Source organism: Neocloeon triangulifer, unplaced genomic scaffold (assembly GCF_031216515.1).
Source record: "Neocloeon triangulifer isolate White Clay Creek 2 clone unplaced genomic scaffold, ASM3121651v1 ptg000008l, whole genome shotgun sequence".
Taxonomy (NCBI): Eukaryota; Metazoa; Arthropoda; class Insecta; order Ephemeroptera; family Baetidae; genus Neocloeon; species Neocloeon triangulifer.
Window position 1 is genome coordinate 1828646 of NW_026775550.1, and position 20888 is coordinate 1849533.

The following is a 20888-nucleotide window of genomic DNA, read 5'->3' on the forward strand; positions in this document are numbered from 1 at the left end:
AATAACTTGTGCCCGTGTTTCCATTTTCCTTTTATATTTGGCCCCCACTCTGGACACCCCGCGGGTAAATTTTTGAATTCTTCCACTATCCTGGAGGTTATTCCTATACTGACGTGGGGGCAGCGCAGCTCTTATGATAATATCCATCCTATTGGGCTGTGTAATGGCAACATTTGTCATTGTTCTCAGCCTGCGCGCTTCATGAATAAATTTTATCCCAGGCGACAACTACATAAACACCACTCCTCTGTATTGAGCCTTGTGAGAAAAAAAAATTATGAAAACAATCATGTTGAGTACCTGGGCGCATACAACGTGGCTGCTTCATTTGGATTAAGAATTTTTTTCAATTAATTATTACATTATCTCGGAGATCAATCAAATTGATGCCATTTAATTTAATTATAAACTTTTCTTTTTTCAATAAAGTATCCATGACAAAGTACCTCTGATTTTTTTATAATTTTATACTTAATCAGTTGAATGATACCAAAACAAAACAAAGAACAAATTTTTTATAATACTATAATAAAGTCAAGTAAAAAATTTTATATTTAAGGAATATCAAAGGAATATTAATTAATTGGAGAATTATTATATCAGGGAAATATTTTTACGAAATAAATATCACAAACAACAAAACAATGGATCTGAATGTAAAACGCGTAATTTTATTGTTTTGAGAAATTTTCCGATTAATTTAAAATAAAAAAAGGTAAAAATTATTAATTTCTAAAGTTATGTAGTCTTTAATAATTCAGTGTTTTAGATTTGTCCAGATTTTCAGCTTTGTGTTCTTGTTTTATTTTATATTTTTGTATCCTTTAAGAATTTAGCTCTCGAGATTATGTTTTCATAAATTCCCTTTGATTATTTCAATGAATGTTTCAGTACTTTTCCACTTTGAGTTATTATATTATTTTCTTTTTGAATTGTACAAAACCCATTTAACTCTTTATCTGTTGCGCAAAATCTCTCTCTTTGTAAATGAAAAGCGGCACCCAAACAACGTGAATAGACCAACAACCGTCTAGACGAGATTCGGCAGCAGGAAACTTTTGGCTGTAATTTTTTGTCTTCCCAATCAAGCCACGTACGATATATAATTTGTCGCCGAGGCGAACGATCCGGTTTGACAATGAATCGGGCGGGCGCCACACTAGGCATGCCGGCGACCTTGACCTGACACCTTGACGCACCACTAACGCAGCAGGAAGAGAAGAGGTCCATTCGGATGTTTGTCAACCGACCGGTGGCGTTGACCTTTACGTCACAGCACGTATTATTTTTGTAAAATGCATTCTTATTATTATTGCAGAGTTCTAAATCGGGCTTTCTCGGTAAAAGCAAAATAGGTTTTTGATTAAAATGGTAAGGGTGTTTGTTTTATTTATCATCGCTTTCCGCAGAAACGAGACGTTTTATAAAGTGACGTCAGGCACCTGTGCGCCCCGAGAAAGACGTGGTTTTACGTCAGTCACCGGCCGGCAATAGAGCGCTTGATACACCTGGGATTGCCCCCTGCTGCTGACGGAGATGGCAATGTTCAATCTGCCCTGCCAACCACTGGAATGGAAATCGTTTGACATCTTCCGACTCTGGGCTTTTGCTATACGGAGAGAATCAATCTCTACAGTTACGCTCATTTAAGAACTTTGATTTGTTTTTAAACTTTTTTATCGAAGCGGTTCCATTTACACATTTAATATAATATATAATTGGTACTTAAAATCGATGGTGTAAAAAAACAAGTTCCCCAACTGAATTATTTGATTTTTCAGTACATATGGATTCTATGTTGTTTTTCTCATCAAATTCTTATTCTTTTTTTGTACTATGTTGCAAATGGGTCGCGTCGCAATAATTAATTACATCGTGGCGATCGACATCTCATAAAAGTAAATGAAGAGTAATAATAACAATAATAATATGAATGCTTTCAAAACGATTATAAAAGTCTGTGTCACAAGCAGCGCAACAGACTTTAAATTAATTGTTTTTTATTTTTTATTATAGCTTATATGATGACGAGAAATATAATCCACAAAAATAAAAAGGATTGAAAGTAACCAGGATAAGAAAAAAAAAATGAAATAATAATCATCTTTTACAATAACAGTTTTTAAATTTGATAATGCAAGAAATCTTTTCGTTGAATGTGAGATTTCAGATAGAAAAATGATTTTTTTTACTTATACATTTGAACATCAAGTTATTTTTTTTTTTAAATTTTAATTTGACTGTTGAAATTGAGCAAGAAAAGAAATTTAAAGCATGCTAATTACTAATTCACATGACAATAGTGTCCTATCGCATGAAATGTAATTAATATCCCAAACAATTTAATTATTTATTAAGGGCTTCAGTAGAAACTAAAACCCGTTTAGTATAAATAATAGAATATTTTAGTTGCAAATTGTGTTTATTGATATATCACACAGGCAATTGCTGCCCATAACGGGATACATCATTTATACATTCAAAATTATACAAATTCAATACAATTGAGAGAAAAGATGAGAATTTTACAAAAAAATTTTACATGCAAAATTTCACAAACAAAATTTTCCAATTACAAAATACAAACAAAAGAAAAATAACAATAATCAAGTTCTTTGGACTTTTTATTTATTTTTTTTCTGGATGCTGAAAGCTTGCGTTAAGATGACTGCCTGATACTTCCGAATTCCGCTTTCTTTGTTCTTTTTTTGCTCTTAATCCTGGCAAAAAACTGCAGATCAAATTATGTTTAGTAAAACAGGCTTTTTCGTCTTTGATTTTAGCCTCGCAATTCAGCTTTTATTATACCAGATCAGTCCTTTTGAATTCAGTTTTTAATATGTGATTTCATTCATTCAGCTTATACTGGTTCAAATATTGCTGCAATAATTTATTTTTTAAAGAGTTAATATTCTTAAACACCAACTCTGGGGTAGTGCATTTTTTACACACATGTACTCTAATGACTATTTATTATTGTTTGTTGATTAGAAATAAACATTACTTGAAACTAGAAATTTTTAAAATTAATTAATCTGCAAGCAAATCAAAATATTCTCACCATCCCGTCATATCAAAAACAATAACTTTTGTGTCAAGGCTAGCGGCTCCAGCCTGTAAGTTTCTATGGAATAATTGTTGACACAAAAAAATTTTTTTGTGACCTGCTAGCATCGAAAGCAATCGGACAACAAACTTTTTGTGTAAATATAAAAGATAAAAAAATCATATTATTTCGATTGCGGACTGAAATTGGCTAGGATAGATTGGCTGCAAGTGGTCATTAGGCAGAGCGGCACTCGTTTCTGATCAAACAAATTTGCACTGCTGAAGGCAATTGATGCGGTAGGGTTTGGCTCGCGCATTTCAGCTCTCCAACTGACTATGAGGCCGCAGTGTGCCAGGCCGCGGGATCGATACGCAAGGCCACTCTACTGAACTCGTTCGTTTCATCCCCCGTCGCCAAGGGAGGAACGCGGCTCTGCGCCCCGGAGCACCACTGGCCAGATTCGATAATGCTCTTATGTACTTGCGAAAATAAAATTAATTGAAGAGCGGCGAGGCAAAAATAGAAAGAGAATTTATATACGACGAGGGGTACATTATAAAAGCCAGCCTGACATCAGATGTCTGTTTTCTTCTTCCTTTTGTTAGAAGCTCCTTCCAGTCCAGCAAAAATTGAATTCCGTTGCCGTGGGCGAAGCTTGGTCGGAAATAAATCTGATTGTTCCATTAAAATAAGGCGCCTCATTTTTGGTGATTTTATTAAAAACTAAAGTGAAAAATAAGATTAAAACTTTGATTGAGCGTCAAATTGGTACAAAAACTGTTTCAAAATTTTTAGAAAATTAAAAATGATTTTCCATTTTAAAATCACAATTTTATTTTTATGTCTTTCTGAGAATATTTCCCATTGTTCATTTTTACATCATTGACATTTGTAAGTAATTTTATTAAAATTCCTGAAATACGCCCAATTTTTAATGATGAAAACAATAAAGCAATTTTAAACAATTTGCACTCGCGTTTTGCGATAATGTTATTTGAATATGGACGCTGATCTTGTAACTTCACACTTAAGTAATGCTGCCATTGAAAATTTAGTGTATATGCATTGATTAATTTCATGTAAAAAAAAATCAAGGTTCAATTTAATCTTTTTATATCGGAGCAATTAATAAGAAGAAACAGATTGAAACAAAATTCAGATAAGAGATTTATTGCAGGACATATTCCGAAGCAATGTCGGCATGATTTGTTTTCGTTGAATTTTACTTACTTTGAATGTTTTCGCTCTTATAAGATTATTCAAAACCGTTTTGATTGTCTTTCTTATCGCCAAAGGGAAAGTTGAATAACACTTGAGCGTTGAGAGCCTAATTCAGAAGTAATCAAAAGTCATATAACCGCCATAGGGCATAATTTGAAAACATATATGACTTCTTATTTCGAAATTATAGATTTTGTTTTGTACAAAATAAACATCAAAGAACTGTTCGATTTGCAAATGTGACAAACAATGGAAAATTTTTGAAGGCAATCCACTGCTTCGGGCATTTTTGTAAAAAAAGATAACAACAAAATAAGTTTTTGATGTGCTTATAAACTTGAGTGACCTCAATATATAATTTTTTTTTTATCAAAAGACCCGATTTTTGTGTACAATCAGCAGAAAATGTAAATACCATCTGGATTAATATTATTTCCCACTCTCTTGACACAAATTGTAGTGAGCCTCTCCATTTATGATACGAGATAAATATGCAAATGATAATAATCCCCTTACCCTTGCATGCACGCACGCAGATATGGAAAATAGCGCTTCCATTTATTATTTGTTTGCAAACGACGTGCACTGAATATATGAGGAGCTCCTGCAACCAATTCAAATTGCCCGTGGGCATCTTTTAAAGAACTGATCTCATGGAATTCTACGATTTTAAATCGGAAGAAAAGCCCACTGCGGCCAAGGAGTGGATCAAACAGCAGGGACGGCAGCTCAAGTCAAGCCAGTTTTGGTTAAGGAGATTCCCGGTGATATCTTGGCTCCAGTCGTACTCGTGGGTCTCTGCGTTTTACGATGTTGTGGCCGGGGTCACAGTGGGACTGGTTGAACTTCCCAAATGCCTGGCCGCGGCCATTATTGCTGGATTACCTCCTCAGGTGGGTTAAGTAAAATTTGATCTTTATTAATAATGGTAGCAGGAATTATACCTAAATTCTCAATTGGGGGGCAAATTAAGAATTACATTTATTAAGATAAATTTTTCAATAAGTTTTACAAATTTCATAAATTCAACTATTATTAATTTTTTCAAAACGCAATACATTGCAGCAAATAAACACAAAAACAAATATTGTAACATAAAAAACCAGCTTAACCATATAATTAAATACTTTTGTTTTTATAGATTTGTTATATTTAAATTTCTTATTTATTTTATTTTAAATATTTGTATTATTTGTATTTAAACATGTATTAATATTAATCAAGCTATTTATTTTTTATCTTTTAGAATATTGATTTCATGAGCTTTAGTAATTAGATTATTTAAAATTTTTTAATATAAAGCTTGAAGAACATTTTCATTTATTAACTATTTAACAATTTCTCAGAACCGTGAATTGAAGTGCCACTTTATCGATAAAAATACAAAATTTTTAGAAGAGATTCTATGAAAATTAAAAGTTATCTCATCTTACATAATATAATCTTGGTTTTTCCAATCAATATTGTTAGAGAACAGGTTATTTTAAATGTCCCTACGTAATAAATCAAATATAATAGTATTTATAATTTCAGTATGGTTTATATTCATCTGTCGCCGGCTACTTTGTGTACGCGATCTTTGGCACGTGTCAAGCCATCAACTTTGCTCCAACTTTGTTGGTTGCAATGCTTATGAGGTCGTACACCGACCAGTACGGCCATGACGCGGTCGTACTCATCACCTTCCTCTCAGGGGTTATTGTCATGCTGATCGCACTTTTGCAACTCGGTTTGTTTTATTTCCATATCGGAAATCTGATGAAAAATTACAATAACGACCTTCTTCGTATAATAAATTGCTTCTTTTTTATCAAATTTAGCTCCCATCGTCGAATTCATCTCCTATCCAGTGCAAAGGGGATTCATGTCGGCCGCCGTGTTTAACATTGTCCTGACTCAAATCGTGGCTATGGTCGGAATAACTGGGCCCAGTTTGAATGTGATTCAGACTGTGCAAAACATCATCAATGGGATTGACCTATTCAATGTGTGGGATCTCGTAATGGGTGTCACGTGCATCGTTATCCTGTTTTCAATAGAGGTAAATTTATGATTCATTTTTGTTCGAATAAGACTAAATTTAGAAATAAAAAATAATCCAGGCTCCAGGCTTATTTAACCTTGTTGAAAATAATTGAAAATATTTTCTATGAGGGTCATTCATATTTTTTTATAACTCTTTTTTTCCTCTTGAAACATTTTTAATCATAATTTGGATGGGGAAGATCAAATTTTTAAATAAATTTATAAATATTATTTATTTTTCCCAGTCGAATGCATAATAAATTTAAATCGCTAAAACAAAATTCGAAAAATTAAAACATTGAAAAGTCAATTTTTGTTCAATTGTGGTTTTATTATTTTTTTAATGAGGTCTCATTTTTGCATAACATTCATCTAGATGACTTTAAATTGAATTTGACATTTTTAAGTAATTTTCAATAAATTAAAAAAGAAGATCACCTCATTGACGTTTCACTGTTTCATTGAATATTTTATTTCTTATAAATATTCCACCTGCCACGCTTCCAAGTTAAGCAGGTTGCATAACATTTTCTTATTTTCATTAAAGTGTTTTTTTTATATCAAGTTGTATAAAAACATTTGCCGTTATTTTCCAGCAACTGGGAGAACTTGCGGAAAAATCTAAAAAGAAAGGCGGTGAAGTGCGATGGTGGCACACTTTCCTCAAGTACTTTGCCCTCACGCGGAACGTTCTGGTGATGGTAGGGAGCATTGCTTTCGTCGCAATCATGATTGCAACCACTGGTGAATCTCCTGTGGGAACGCCAGGTACGTGTGAGCATCTGAGCGAAAAAATCTAATTAATTTTTTGATTAACAGCGGAAATTGAACAGGGCTTTCCGCCCTTTCGACTGCCACATTTCCAACTGCAAAACGGCAACACGACCCTTACATTCGGTGAAACACTGAATGAACTTTCGTCAGCGCTCATCGTTGTGCCCATGATTCTGCTGCTGGAATACATTTCCGTTTCAAAAGCTTTCGGTAAGGATCTATAAAAAAAATTGAATATTTTATTTATTACAAAATTTGTTACAAAAGAATTATATAAAAATTACGCAATTTAACATTATTAATGATTTAACAAAAATACTCTTTTTTATTATTATTTTTAGAATGACAAAATTCAGATCTATTTTACATATTTACTTTTTGTGTTTAATAGTTTTTATGAATTCCAATTGTTTACTTTTATGCTATTGCTGCATTAGAATTTTTTAAGATATGATTGTTTATAAAAAAATTAACTTATGAATTAAATTACCCTTTTTTGAAGATCAGCTTTCTGGCTTATAATTATTTAAATATTTGGAACAAAAATATAAAATTAATATATACATATAAAGAGCTTTTTAAAGTATTATGGAGATTCAAATTTATTGATCGCATCCAACTTTTAAGTATTTTGAATAAATTTTTATTTTGTTTTAAATTTTCTAAGAAACTCATACAAGAGGGTCACATTTAACTAATCTTAACTTTTGCTAAAATTTGAACAATAAGAAATTGATGGATTATTTTATGGACATAATTCAATAAACACAATTTGCAATTAAATGCATTCCCGCTGCTTCTTATGTTTCAAATTTGTATTTTATTTTTCCACAAAGCCGACGGGAAAACGATCGACACAACACAAGAATCGCTGGCTTTAGGTCTCAGCAACACACTCGGCTCACTCATGCAGTCAATTCCTGTTTCCGCCTCATTTGTCAGAGCAGCCGTGAATGTCGCGTCTGGTGTCAGATCACCCATTAGTAGCATTTACACAGGTGAAAAAGAAACAAAACTCTTCGCGGAAAGAATAAAAGAGAATAACAAAAATTCAAGGCGCCATCATGCTGGTCGTGCTGGGTGTCTTGACCGACTATCTCACTTACATCCCGACGTCCACCCTGTCGGCAGTGATCATCACGTCACTGATTTACTTCTTCAAAGTCCCTCAGGTTACGAGAGACTGCTACAGAAGCAACCGTAATTAAAGACATAAATCTGGCAGAGCCAATTATTTTCAACTGTAATTTGCAGGAAGAGATCTGATTCCCCTCTATGCCAGTTTCTTGGCCGGATTGTTCATCAATTTGACCTTTTCCATTGTATGCGGCATTTTAGTTGACCTGGTGTTTATCATTTACCCAACAGCCAGGCCTAAGTTGATTATAAAATCGATCAAGGTGAGTGGGATTAAATGCACAATTTTTTTATCATTTTATAAAAAAAATAAACGTGTTTTGTTTTTGTGTTCAAATCAAATAAGCACTTTTGTTCAGATATATTGCACGGTTGATAATTTCTCGTAAATTTAGAATCATTTGGTCTTTATTATGTAAATCTATAATGATATGTTAAGGTCGATTTGTTTTTTATTTTAATAAGAATTTCATTAATATGCAAAATAATGTGATTGTGATTAAATATTATTTTTTTAATGCTCTCATTGAACTAAAGTTTGGCGATCTTTGCAGTCTCATAATCTGTTATGCTAATGTTGCTAATTACTGCTAAAGTTAATTTCTGTTGATGTGAAAATTCATAAATAACATAAAAGAAATTCAAAAAGTCACTAGTAAAAATCCAACTTCTCATCAAATTAGGTAGTTTACATTATATTATAAGGTCATTATATCTTCTAAATTTTCCTTGCGGATTATTTTATAATTTTAAAATTAATATTGTAATTTAAAAAAGTGAAAATGCAATCGGCAAGACTATTTACAATATAACTTTTTTTAAATATATAAAATATAATGAAAGAAATTTATATTTTTATATATAATTATTAATTTAGAGTAAAAAATGTACTTATTTTTATCATAAAAGCTATTGTAATAATGATTTTTTTAGTTTAAATAAGATCTGTGAATTCACAAAACTGAATAAATTATCTGTTATATTTTAAGCTACCTGACATTGGACACGCATTGCTGGTGGTGCCTGATAAAAACATCTGCTACCCCAACATCGAGTTTTTGAAAGAACGCATAATCATAAGTGCCGAGCTCGTCAAATTAGATGTTATTGTGATTGATGGATCGTTCATCCACGTGCTGGACACAACTTCAATCCAGGTTAGCTCAAAATGTCAAAAATCACCAAAATTATTTATTAAAATATATTTTAGACCCTCAAGGCTTTGCGTAAAGACTTTGAGTCAAAAGGGAAGAAAACCTTGTACGTGAACTGGAGAAACTCAGTGAGGGACCAGTTTGTCAATTTTGATCGCAAGAACGCCGACCTGTTTGTCTCCTCGGCAGAATTAGGGGATAGCTGTGATTTGGAATCGGCGAAAAACAGTGTTTCTGATTTTGAGTATATTTATTAGCACTTAAAATGTTACAATTGAGTGAAAAAAATTTGAAATTAAAAACTGTAGAGCCTTTTAATAAACTTTAGGATTTTTTTATAGTTAAATTTTAGGTTTTTAAACAAATTTTGCATGATTGATGGTAAGCACTCTATGATTCTTTACTATTATAATTTAAAAATATAAATTTTTTAAATATATGGGTAGAAAATTAAATAAAATATTCCATTTTGCTTGATTCAACGTCAATTATTGCAGACACAGTAAGCAAACGAAAAAAAACTCACTTATTAGTAATGAAAGAAAAAAACATGTAGATTACCAAATTAAATTTACAAGATAATCTTTAAATTAAAATACTGCTGCTATATTTTATATTTTCTAGAGATTCACCAAAAATTTTGAGCCATGTGATTTATTTATTTTATAAATGTCAAAAATAATGATATTGATATTTTTATTTAAAGTCATGAATGATTTTTATGAGCCTTTGATTTGGAAGAACCCTTTATATCTAAAGAAATAAGAATCGATCAATATAAAGCGTCTGCTTGGAAACGCCATGCAGAGCAAAAAGTTGTTGACACTTCATTTATACGAAATGACATGTTGAAGGGACGAGATAAGCGAGGCCCTTTCGATCTCACCAGAGTGCAAACGCTGTTCTGAAAAATAATCTTCTCGAAAAACACGGAGCTCAGTGCACACATTATACACGCGTCCGAGAAAAGGAATAGCTTCAAAAAGAGAGACGTCAAAATTTCGCTAATGAAATGCGTTCGAAAATTGTTTGCGAAAAGTTAGCACCGCGTTAATAGTGCGATCACGTGTATCGTTTACGAAGGCCAACGACGCCGCGACAAAAACACCACCACCGTGACCCAGAGACGCTGCAGGTATTTGAAATCCTCACCTTCCGCGACCGCGTGCTCGCGACAAAAAAGGTTTTCTTTTAAAAGGAAGGAAGGGGGTCACAAAAGTCTAGTCTGAACTTGAATTCGCCGCGCATTGTTTTTAGTGATCTCGTCGTCGCGCGACTGCTTTTGTGACTAGGCATGCAAATTCACTCGACCGCCCACAGATTACAATACACACCTGCTGGGAGGGATAGACACTCTTAAGCGGCGGCCGGAGCCACAAACATGCCAGTCCCGACAGCCACCTACACCGCCATGCAGCTCACGGGTAATTAATTCGTTTTTGCTTATCGATCAGGCATTCAAGGCGTGATTTTTTTGCGATCCCGAATTTTCATGCTGCATATTTTATCATTCAGTTATACAAATTTTTGCCTAATTGAATTCATGATTTTAATTTCAAACAATTAATTAGAGAAAAGGTTTCTCTTTTTTGAAATTTCAATCAAACAGTAGCAGTCAGAATTTGTAGAATTTCGTGTTTTTTTTTTATTGTTGCCTTTTTTTACATATTATGTCACTCTATTGTTTTATTGTTGGGAGGGAAACATTGATTTGCTGGAAATGCTGGATGAATGCATCAATTTATTTTTACATTCCACTCAATTCCCCTTTACAAATATTACATTATGATTGCCCTGTCATATGCATTTACGGCCCCTTTAGCCATAAAAATAGTAAGGAGCCGCTTATAGTGGTGCTATTTTATCATTAATTTTATTTTTAAATAATTATTAAAAGTAGTACTTTTCCCACCGATTTATTTTTAATTTAATTAAATTAAAATTACATACAGTTGTTTTAGATATTCTTATTTCTTTTTAGTTTTTTCTTTGACGCTATGCTATTTTTTTTTTTTATCTTAAACCAATTAAAATCAATCTACGCTTTTATTCTTTTATTAAATGCGCTGCGTAAATCTATTGGCCTTTTAATATCAAAAAGCAGAATCAATGTTATTAACCATATCTTCTGCTCGTATTATTTCAACGTATACTTTTATCTGCTTTTATCAAAACGTGCCAGCCAAAATGCTGCAAGATAAATTTTTATCTTTAGTCAGGAAAGCCCCTCTATCGATAGATCGCAATGAATCATAAAAATTTGTCAAACTTTAAAAAAACCATTTTATAAAAGTGTAGATAATGCAGATGGAAACTTTCTGTTTTTTTTTTTCAGTGCAAAAGAAATAATAAAATGGTTCATTTTTGTCCCTTGAACGCAAATTAAAAACTTATTCCAATTTAAAAATTAATATTATATATATTTTTTTTCTTTTATAATGTATGTTTTTATAGTTATTCTTACACGTGATTTGAATTTTCTATAAAATGTATGTAATTGACTAATTGTATTAGTTTTCGAACTAAATAAACTTTCATTAAACCAAACCAAATTCAGCTTTTTACATTTAATACGAAAAAATTTATTAAATTTGTGTTCATACCACGCGCACATTGACTTTGTGAGGTCGCGGCGATTTATAAATCAAATATTTGAAGAGGAGCGTTAATCTCCATGAAATGAATGTGTGTTTGTTACACATATGTACACTTAATTAATTTAATGCAATAAAATCTCACGAGTTGCTCACATAAACGTGACATAAATTTTTATCAATTAAGAGCGCAGTTTCGCAGCACACATAAAGTATTAATTAAATAGCAATTCTGCTGTACTATTCCATCATTCGTCCTTATATTTATTACTTATTTGTTCGTTTGAGACGATTATTGACAAAATTAGCTCTTTAAATTTTGATAAGTAAAAGATAAGCGCAATTACAGATGAGTACAGAAAGCATTCACAGGTTTCAAGTTCAAGGCTGTAAAATCTAAAGATAAATAAAAATATTTATTATTAAAAATTTACGGACTGTACAGAGATACGTATAAATTGTCTCGGCCAGTCTCTGCCTGCTTTCAACATCTACCGGGAGATCCCTGAACTTTCAGCAACCCGCGGCGCTCGGCGCCAGACGGTCTCTGGCGTCGCTCCGGATCAAAACAAAGTGTAAACACTGGGTTCAAAAAAGGCAAAAATAGGACAATGCTCTGTATTGTCATGTGAAACGACTCACGGCACTCTGCGGGAGGCGTTTTACTTCACTTAGGACCGCTCTCTGTATGCCTCAGTTTTTATATAAATGACGATTATTTAAAATGCTTTGGTATGTCCGTGTCATTCCAACAGCTGCATTTATGATTTTTTTTTTACATTTTAATTTTTAAAATAACTAATTCATTTATGTTTTTCAGCGGTGAAGCCGAATGCGCCAGCAGATGATAATAAAAACAGCGGGTGGTTGAGAAAAAACAAAATGCAGTCTCTGTTGACGAAGAGGCTGCCCATTTTAAAATGGGCCAGAACGTACGACTCGAGCTGCTTCGTGGCTGACCTGCTTGCCGGACTCACCGTCGGACTCACAGTCATCCCACAAGGAATGGCATGTGCGGTCATAGCAGGCTTAGAACCACAGGTATTATTTTAAATTATTTATTAAATAATAAACATTTTTAATAAAAACGAAATTATTTTTCAGTATGGACTGTACGCAGCGTTCATGGGCTGCTTTGTGTACATCTTTTTTGGCAGCTGCAAAGATATAACGATTGGTCCGACTGCTATTTCTGCCATGCTGGTTAAACCTTATGTGGACAAATTCGGCGCCCAAGTTGCAGTCCTGATTTGTTTTTTGTCAGGCTGCTTGATTTTCTTACTCGGAGTTTGCCAGCTTGGTAAAGGATTTTTTTAATTTTCTTTTAAATTTTTCATTTTGAAACGAAATTTTCAGGCTTTTTGGTGGACTTCATATCAATGCCTGTGATAATTGGCTTCACTTCTGCTGGTGCTATCAGCATCGCTTCGAGCCAGGTTGCAGCTCTCCTCGGAATCAAGGGCGGTGGTCACACTTTCCTCGAGTACTGGATCAAAGTTTTTGAAAACATCCAAAACACAACAATTTGGGATCCAGTTCTTGGCTTCACCTGTATCGCCATTCTTCTCTTCATGAAGGTTTGATTTTAATTATATAATAAATATTGTAAAAGCATTAAGTGTTAAATATTATATAAATTAGAATATAAATATTTTTTAGCTTTTAATAATTTTCACATAATTATATAAAAAAAAATTTCATTATTATAAATGAAAAAATATATAATAATAAAAAATTACAAAAATTTATACATATTTCTTTATTTTTAACTTGAATAAAAATAATTATTATATTATTTTTAGTAAAATTATAAAATTTGTTTAATTTTTAGTATATTACGAAATATGCAAGGCCACCTGCCAATAGATCTGAAATGACAACTTCAACAAAAATCTGGAAAGGTGTGATCAAGTACTTGTCCCTGAGCAGAAATGCTCTGGTCGTTTTATTCAGCACCGTCATCATTGTGCTAATCATGGGAAATGGAGATCCACCTGTTGTTATAACAGGCGAGTAAATATTTCAATTTTTTTAGAACCAACTTGACAAATGACTAAAATTTTTAGGAGACATCCAGGAAGGCCTTCCTCACTTTACACTTCCTGATTTTGGCCTGGTTTACCAAAACGAAACCCTGAGTGTAGCTGAAACATTTAATGAACTCTCGTCAGCGATCATCATTCCTTTTGTTCTCGTTTTAGAGTCCATAGCTATTGCTAAGGCTTTTGGTAATTTATGATAATTTCTTAAATTTATTCTTGTTAAAAAGTGGTTTTTAGCTAACGGGAAGACAATTGACGCCACCCAGGAGATGATTGCTCTTGGGCTGAGTAATATTCTTGGCTCGTTCTTTCAATCTTTCCCAACAACAGGCTCTTTTACTAGGACTGCGGTGAACAATGCGTCTGGTGTTCGGACACCATTAGGGGGCTTTTATACTGGTAATTTTAATTATTTTCTAATAAAGCTAGAAGATTTTAAATCTTTTTAACACAATTAAAAGTGTCAAATGATAATTTAAAAATTTAGATAAATTTTTAAGCTAAAAGTAAGCACACAAAGTAAATTTAAATAGGGCTTATCCTAATCGCAAAAAATGAGAAAAATAAAACACAAATGACCCAAAAAGAACATCTTTTAGAGTCAGTAGACGAGATTATTTGCCTTGGTTTGAATTTTTGGGCTTTCCTATTGAATTAAAATTTTAAACCAAATTAGGTGCCCTTGTTCTACTGTGCCTTGGTTTGCTGACCTCTTCTCTGAAGTACATGCCGAAAGCAACATTGGCCGCCGTAGTAATTTGTGCTGTGATATTTATGATTGAAATACACGAAGTCACAATGGCTCTTTGGAAATCCAAAAGTATGTAATCACATATTATTTCATTGTACTTTTTCCTTATCTCTTCCCATTGTTCACAGAGCTGGACTTGATTCCCCTTTATGCAACTTTCATCGCGTCTTTGCTCTTGGGACTAGACAGTGGAATGATAATCGGTATCGGGGTCAACGTACTTTTCATTTTCTATGAGGCGGCCAGACCGAAATTATCTATCGAGACGTCGACTGTAAGTGTTCACGTGCAAATCTTATCATTATGAATAGTGACAGCTGTAAAATTTGAACGATTTCATTAAATATTTAAAATTTCCTTTCTCTGTAGCTACTAAACAAGGAAGTTATTCTTGTCAGACCTGACAGGAGTATAACTTATCCAGCTGCGGAATATGTGAAGGATGCAGTTAACAAGCAGTCGTCCAGGTTTATGGGATGCGAAGTTCTCGTTGTAATAGATGGAAAGAGAATTAACGGAATTGATTCTACAGCAATAAAAGTAATGAGACTTTTCATTATTTTGCAAATATTGAATTATTTTAAAGAAATAGAAATTATTTTAAATAGAAAAGAAATTGATTGAATTGGAAATAGTCTGGGGCTGCTTTTTAATAATTTTTTTTAATGAAAATTTTCATATTCTTGTTTTAATTCATTTTAATCTCAATTTTTAATTATTCAACTTTCTTTAAAATAATTCACTGTTGAAACTGGAAGGTCACAAATTGAGGAATACTCCTTTTTGGAAACTTCAATAATTAAATATCTGATTTTTTTTTTTTTATTTAAGGTTTTGAAATCCTTGCTTGACGATTTGAGATTAAAAAATCATGCTATTTGTTTCTGGAACTGGAACAAAATGATAACCGACTCTTTTGTGTCATTCGATGGCAAAGACATTGAACTGTTCAAGTGTGAAACCACTTTGGAGCATCTTTTATCAGCTGGTTTGTGTTTGAAATTGAAAGTTTGTCTTGCCGTTTGTTATCAGTAAATGCAACTTCTTTTCCAGACGATAATGAAGAAGTGGGACCGAGCTGCAGTGTTGGCGATGGCGACACCTCGTCATGCTCTTCAATGCCAACCGAGCAGGTTTGGACACCCGAGAAACTGCCTGTCTGATTAACTCGAAGCAGACAAGTAAAAAGTGAATTTATGCATAAAAAGTGAATTTTTTTTACCAAAAATGGACTGTTAACAATAGAAAAGAACTAGAATTCTTATCTAGATCGGTTTCCAAAATATTTATTTTATCACAAGACAATGTTTATTTTTAAGAAAATTTTACCTGAATGTAACTGCAGAGAGCCGGAGACTTAAAATAAATTGTATTTTAAGAAAATTTTTAATTTCTAATGTGTACAAAATAAATATTATTTTTTAACATACAATTTATTTTGTTTGAATTAATTAACTTGACCTATATTTCTGAAAATGTTAAGCTCTGGACGATTCTACGCACTTCTTTTTACAACAGGCAACCTAATTTTTATTTTGTGCATGGTCATGGATGTGCTGCACCCAGAGGACTCCATACAAAATTAGAACCCCTGCGTTGATAGCGACACATTATTCCAATTACCCAGTTGGTAGCTGGGAGCTCTGCTTTTGTGTGGCAGTGTGTTTGCGTGTGTCTTAATAAATGTATTCACCATACTATATGGCAGGCGGTGTAGGAGGAAGAACTTTATCAGTGATAGTAGTGTGCACTCGTCCACCGCCAGAACTGTCAGGTTGATTCTACCCACTGCAAAGAGAGGCTCCCAAACAAATATTCTGCATATATAGAGGTAAAAACGAGGGAATATTTGGACGGAGAATTCGCAAAATGCCTGGCATGTAGGTGTAGTAAATACTTACCATATTATGAGAAAAAAAAATATTTATATGCTGAAAAAAGTTATAGCTAAAAAAAATTAATCAAAGTGGGTTTAATAGAATTTAAAAAGTTATAATTACCGTAGGAAATAATTAGTGTTAATTGGTAAAAAAGGGCGCAGGAAATGCCAAAGTCGTACGGAGTGTCCGGCCATCGGAAGCCCACCGTCGGCAGTCGGATGGCGCGTTGCTCCAAAAGCTGCCTCCGGACGCTCTACAAAAGGGTTCCAGTGACGCACTGGTTGCCCAGATACCCTCTCAGGGACATTTTCCCTGACCTCATCGCGGGATTCACCGTCGGCCTTACTCTTATTCCGCAGTCAATGGGCTACGCAACCTTAGCAGGACTCGAGCCACAAGTACGCAAAAAATATTAATTAAATTAATTTTCAGTGATGAACTTTTTATTAATTCAAATAAATACAATCAATATGAAAAATTATATAATTAGATATTTCAATTTCAGTACGGACTTTATTCTGCGTTCTTGGGCAGTTTCATTTATATTGTGTTCGGCTCGGTGAAAGAGGTAAACATGGGACCCGCGGCCCTCTTGGCACTTCTCACATACAACTACACGCACCACCTGGGACCTCAATTTGCCGTACTTTTGTGTTTTGTAGCTGGTTGCATGGAGCTTCTATTTGGCATTTTACACTTAGGTAAATATTCATAATATTCAGGTACGCGCGAGAACTTCTATTTTGTGTCGTCGCGTGATGGTTGTTTCAGCTGCGATTGAGCAATAATTCCTTTTAGATGCAAATTGTGTTCTTTGTCAAAAGAAACGTGTGTTTAAAAGTGAATGTGTTATTATATCAAGAAGACCTTTTATTTGCCAAAAGGTCAATTAATTTATCTCTCTCTGACACCAGGCAATAACAAAAGATTAAATTGCATTCCGTCGCTCCAGATATAGGAAAACGGCGGAAAATTTATTGTATCATAAATTTGCATTATTTGCGTCGCTTCTGACATCAAAATTGCACTATACTCTTGATATTATGGTTTCTTTTAATATTAAAATACAAACAAAATTTTTTTACATTATTGAATTATTCCGAGTTAAAAAATTCGCAGGTTTCTTGGTGGATTTTATTTCCGCGCCGGTGGTTGCGGGATTCACGTCTGCTGCGGCGTTTATGGTGGCCAGTGCTCAAGTCAAGGGTCTGCTTGGCTTAAAATTTGATGCCGAGTCGTTCGCGCACATCTGGACCGAGGTTTACAACCATATTCACGAAACTAAATTGTGGGACGCTGTTCTCGGAGGCTGTTGCTGCGTCTTTCTCCTCTCTTTAAAGGTTGGAAATTTTAAAATTTTTACCCAAAATAGATTCAAATTATTACATTTTTCAGTTTTTCAAAGATCATTTCAAAATTGGTGACGGAAGAAAACCCCTGAACTGCTGCCAAACTTTTATCAGCAAATTTGTTTGGTTTTTTTGCACTGCAAGAAATGCTCTTATAGTTCTCGTTTCGATGGGAATCGCGTATTATTTCCACGTTTACCACGATGGATTTGTTCCATTCATGCTAACAGGTATTGAAAAAAAAATTGCTGTTAAAATAAATTTAAAAAAACAAATTTAACATAGGCACGGTTCAGGCTGGACTGCCACCCTTTCAGATTCCAGCTCTAACTGCTGAGGTCAATAATAGAACCTTGAACATTTTGGAAATGGTTGGAGAACTTAAATCGGGGGTGATAGTGGTCCCTGTTGTTGCAATCATCGCTAATGTAGCGATCGGAAAAGCTTTTGGTTGGTATAATAAATTTTTTAAATTCATCTTAAATAAAAGTTGCTGGAAAGTGACTTTTGGTTTAAAAAGGCTCAAATTTTAATAAAACATTAAATAAAAAATCTCTGGAAAATGTGGAAAAGCAACGCAAAAATACTAATAATATATTTACTAGGACGTTCGTGAGAAGTAAAACTCTTAACTTTTAATTTTACATGTTTTTATTTTTAATCAGAGTAATAAAATTTGCATATCGGAGGAAATTAATTAAATCTTTGATTTATTTTTTGTCTATGAAGAAAAATTTTAATGAACTTTGCATTACTTTGCATTACTTTGTATATATTAATTTAATTGAAAATATAGCAAGTGGGAAAATGCTTGATGCGACACAAGAAATGGTTGCTTTGGGTCTTTGCAACATCGCCGGCTCCTTCGTCAGCTCAATGCCAGCGATGGGCTCATTTTCCAGAAGTGCGGTGAGCAACGCCAGCGGAGTCCGAAGCCCTTTGGCCGGACTTTACACAGGTTTTTTTTTTTTAATATATTTTCTATCCACATCGAATTTCTAATAAATCATCAAAATTTCCGCTATGCGACAGGTGCAATGGTGATTCTTTCACTCACCTTGCTCACCCCGTACTTCTACTTTATTCCGAGAGCTACGCTCGCCGCTGTTATCATGTGTGCAGTTATTTTCATGGTCGAGGTCGACAAAATTGGCCCGATGTGGCGAACAAACAGTGAGTTAATTTATTTTACCTCAAATTGAATTAGTCTTTTGGCAATTCATTGGAAAAATTGTTTGAAATATACAAAATTAAATAAATTATAAGGCTTGAATATATTTAACTATATTTCAATTAATAGTTTTATATCAATTTAATAAAATAAATTCCCAAGAAAACAAAAATTGAAAAATTTAATGTAGCTTTGTGTAACATTATGAGTGGGTGTTTTAGTAATTATTTTTTTAAATAATTATTATTTTCTCCTCGACTAAAAAATACATCAGCCTGAGTTTAAGAAAAAAAAATAGGAATTTTAACAATTTTTTTAATCAAGCGATAGAATCAACTTTCTAGCTTGCTATATACCCATGGGAAATCAGAATTTATGTATTTTAGTAATTTTCCACTTTGTAATTTGGGCAGAAAAGGATCTTCTCTCGTTTGCGGTCGCTTTCGTCGCGTGTCTCGCCCTGGGAATGGAAATGGGCCTTGTGATTGGCGCCGCCGTCGACATTGCCTTTCTGCTCTTCACCAACGCTCGGCCGAAAGTGAAAATTGACACAATTTCGGTACACACACGCGTCGCTGTTTTAAACCTCTCTTTTGCCAAAAACAAATCGAATTAATTTGCAGAGCGCGTGTGGGCCTGAGTACATTTTGGCGACACCCACGCAGGGACTCCTATTTCCAGCCGCCGACTATGTGCGCACGCAAATTCAGTCGGCGCTCGAGGACATGGAAAGCAATGAAAGGATGACGCATTTGCCTGTTGTCATCGACTGCAGGAATATCCAGAAGCTTGATTTTACGGCGGCTCAGGTTGGAAATGTTCATTTCCCTCTGATCCGACCCCTTCATACCAATTATCGGGACTTGAAAAGCTGTTTTTTTTTTTACAAATCAATCTCCCTTTTTTATATAAATTTTTATTTTGTTAGGGTTTGGAATCGATTGTGAGGGATTTCAACAAGCAAGAGCGCTTGATCATTTTCTGCGGAATGAAATCGCGCGTTTTGTCCATAATGAGTGGAGTGAGCAAGGAGAAATTCCACCACGCGTCCTCCGAAAATGAACTTTCGTCTCTGCTGAGAGGTGTGTTGTCCATCGGAACTTTTGGTAGCTGGAGCGATATTTCCACTAGTGACACTGCCAAACTTAAAGAAAAGGAATTTTATTAATTTTATCTAATTTTTCACCCAATTTTTTGTTCAAAACAATAATCAAATATTTAATGTGGCTTTTTAATTTGAATTTATAATTAACGGGTATTTTAATTTATTGCAGGTACGTTTAAGTCGCACAGGGAAACAGCACTGCTTTTGGGACGGTGATTTTGAAATCACACTTTTACTGCGAATCGCACCGAATGATTTCCCACCGACGGATTTTTGCACATTTTTTAAAGCACACGTCACAATTTTAATGATATTATTAATATGAGAATGTGGAAGATTATCATAGAGCAGAGTGAATATATCAAATAAAATTTAATCAGATCTGATTTTGATTCAGCTTTTTGCACAACACCTTACACCTTTTTAGCTTTATTTGCAAGCACTTAATTCATGATTCTGCACATTGATTGAGATGATTGGAGCACCATTTTTTACTTACATTTTTATAAGGATCTTATTTATTCAAAAAAATTTAATTCCTGTAAGTTTAAAAAAAAATTGAATATTCTATAAAATTGTTTATTTCATTTATTTACAAAAATGTTTTATTTTAGTATATAAATAAAGCTTATTAAA

General features: G+C 33.6%; 3 protein-coding genes across 8 annotated transcripts; all 3 read left to right on the top strand.

The window, feature by feature from the left end:
* Positions 1-4820: 4820 nt before the first annotated feature.
* LOC132194794 (sodium-independent sulfate anion transporter-like) lies at positions 4821-10017 on the top strand. Its single transcript, XM_059616297.1, has 10 exons — positions 4821-5163; positions 5804-5999; positions 6091-6311; positions 6892-7063; positions 7115-7279; positions 7906-8067; positions 8126-8269; positions 8324-8469; positions 9196-9363; positions 9417-10017. The coding sequence occupies exons 1-10, from the start codon at positions 4924-4926 to the stop codon at positions 9615-9617; spliced, it is 1815 nt and encodes a 604-aa protein (XP_059472280.1). The 5' UTR covers positions 4821-4923; the 3' UTR covers positions 9618-10017.
* Positions 10018-10264: 247 nt separating this feature from the next.
* LOC132194793 (sodium-independent sulfate anion transporter-like) lies at positions 10265-16179 on the top strand. 5 transcript variants are annotated; one of them, XM_059616291.1, is made up of 13 exons: positions 10265-10495; positions 10618-10784; positions 12775-12995; positions 13059-13254; positions 13311-13531; positions 13786-13963; positions 14021-14182; positions 14234-14395; positions 14673-14816; positions 14876-15021; positions 15117-15287; positions 15579-15735; positions 15801-16179. In XM_059616291.1, the coding sequence occupies exons 2-13, from the start codon at positions 10742-10744 to the stop codon at positions 15908-15910; spliced, it is 1911 nt and encodes a 636-aa protein (XP_059472274.1). In that variant the 5' UTR covers positions 10265-10495; positions 10618-10741; the 3' UTR covers positions 15911-16179. The 5 variants fall into 5 exon arrangements, with proteins under 5 accessions (XP_059472274.1, XP_059472275.1, XP_059472279.1 ...); XM_059616292.1 differs by having other exon boundaries at positions 10681-10784; XM_059616296.1 differs by lacking the exon at positions 10618-10784 and having other exon boundaries at positions 10266-10495.
* Positions 16180-16438: 259 nt separating this feature from the next.
* Positions 16439-20628, top strand: LOC132194654 (sodium-independent sulfate anion transporter-like). Of its 2 annotated transcripts, none has more exons than XM_059616072.1 (12): positions 16439-16578; positions 16782-17025; positions 17133-17328; positions 17747-17967; positions 18023-18206; positions 18262-18426; positions 18773-18934; positions 19009-19149; positions 19561-19706; positions 19771-19956; positions 20076-20229; positions 20422-20628. In XM_059616072.1, the coding sequence occupies exons 2-12, from the start codon at positions 16792-16794 to the stop codon at positions 20466-20468; spliced, it is 1836 nt and encodes a 611-aa protein (XP_059472055.1). In that variant the 5' UTR covers positions 16439-16578; positions 16782-16791; the 3' UTR covers positions 20469-20628. The 2 variants fall into 2 exon arrangements, with proteins under 2 accessions (XP_059472055.1, XP_059472053.1); XM_059616070.1 differs by having other exon boundaries at positions 16468-16627.
* The last annotated feature ends 260 nt before the right edge of the window (positions 20629-20888 follow it).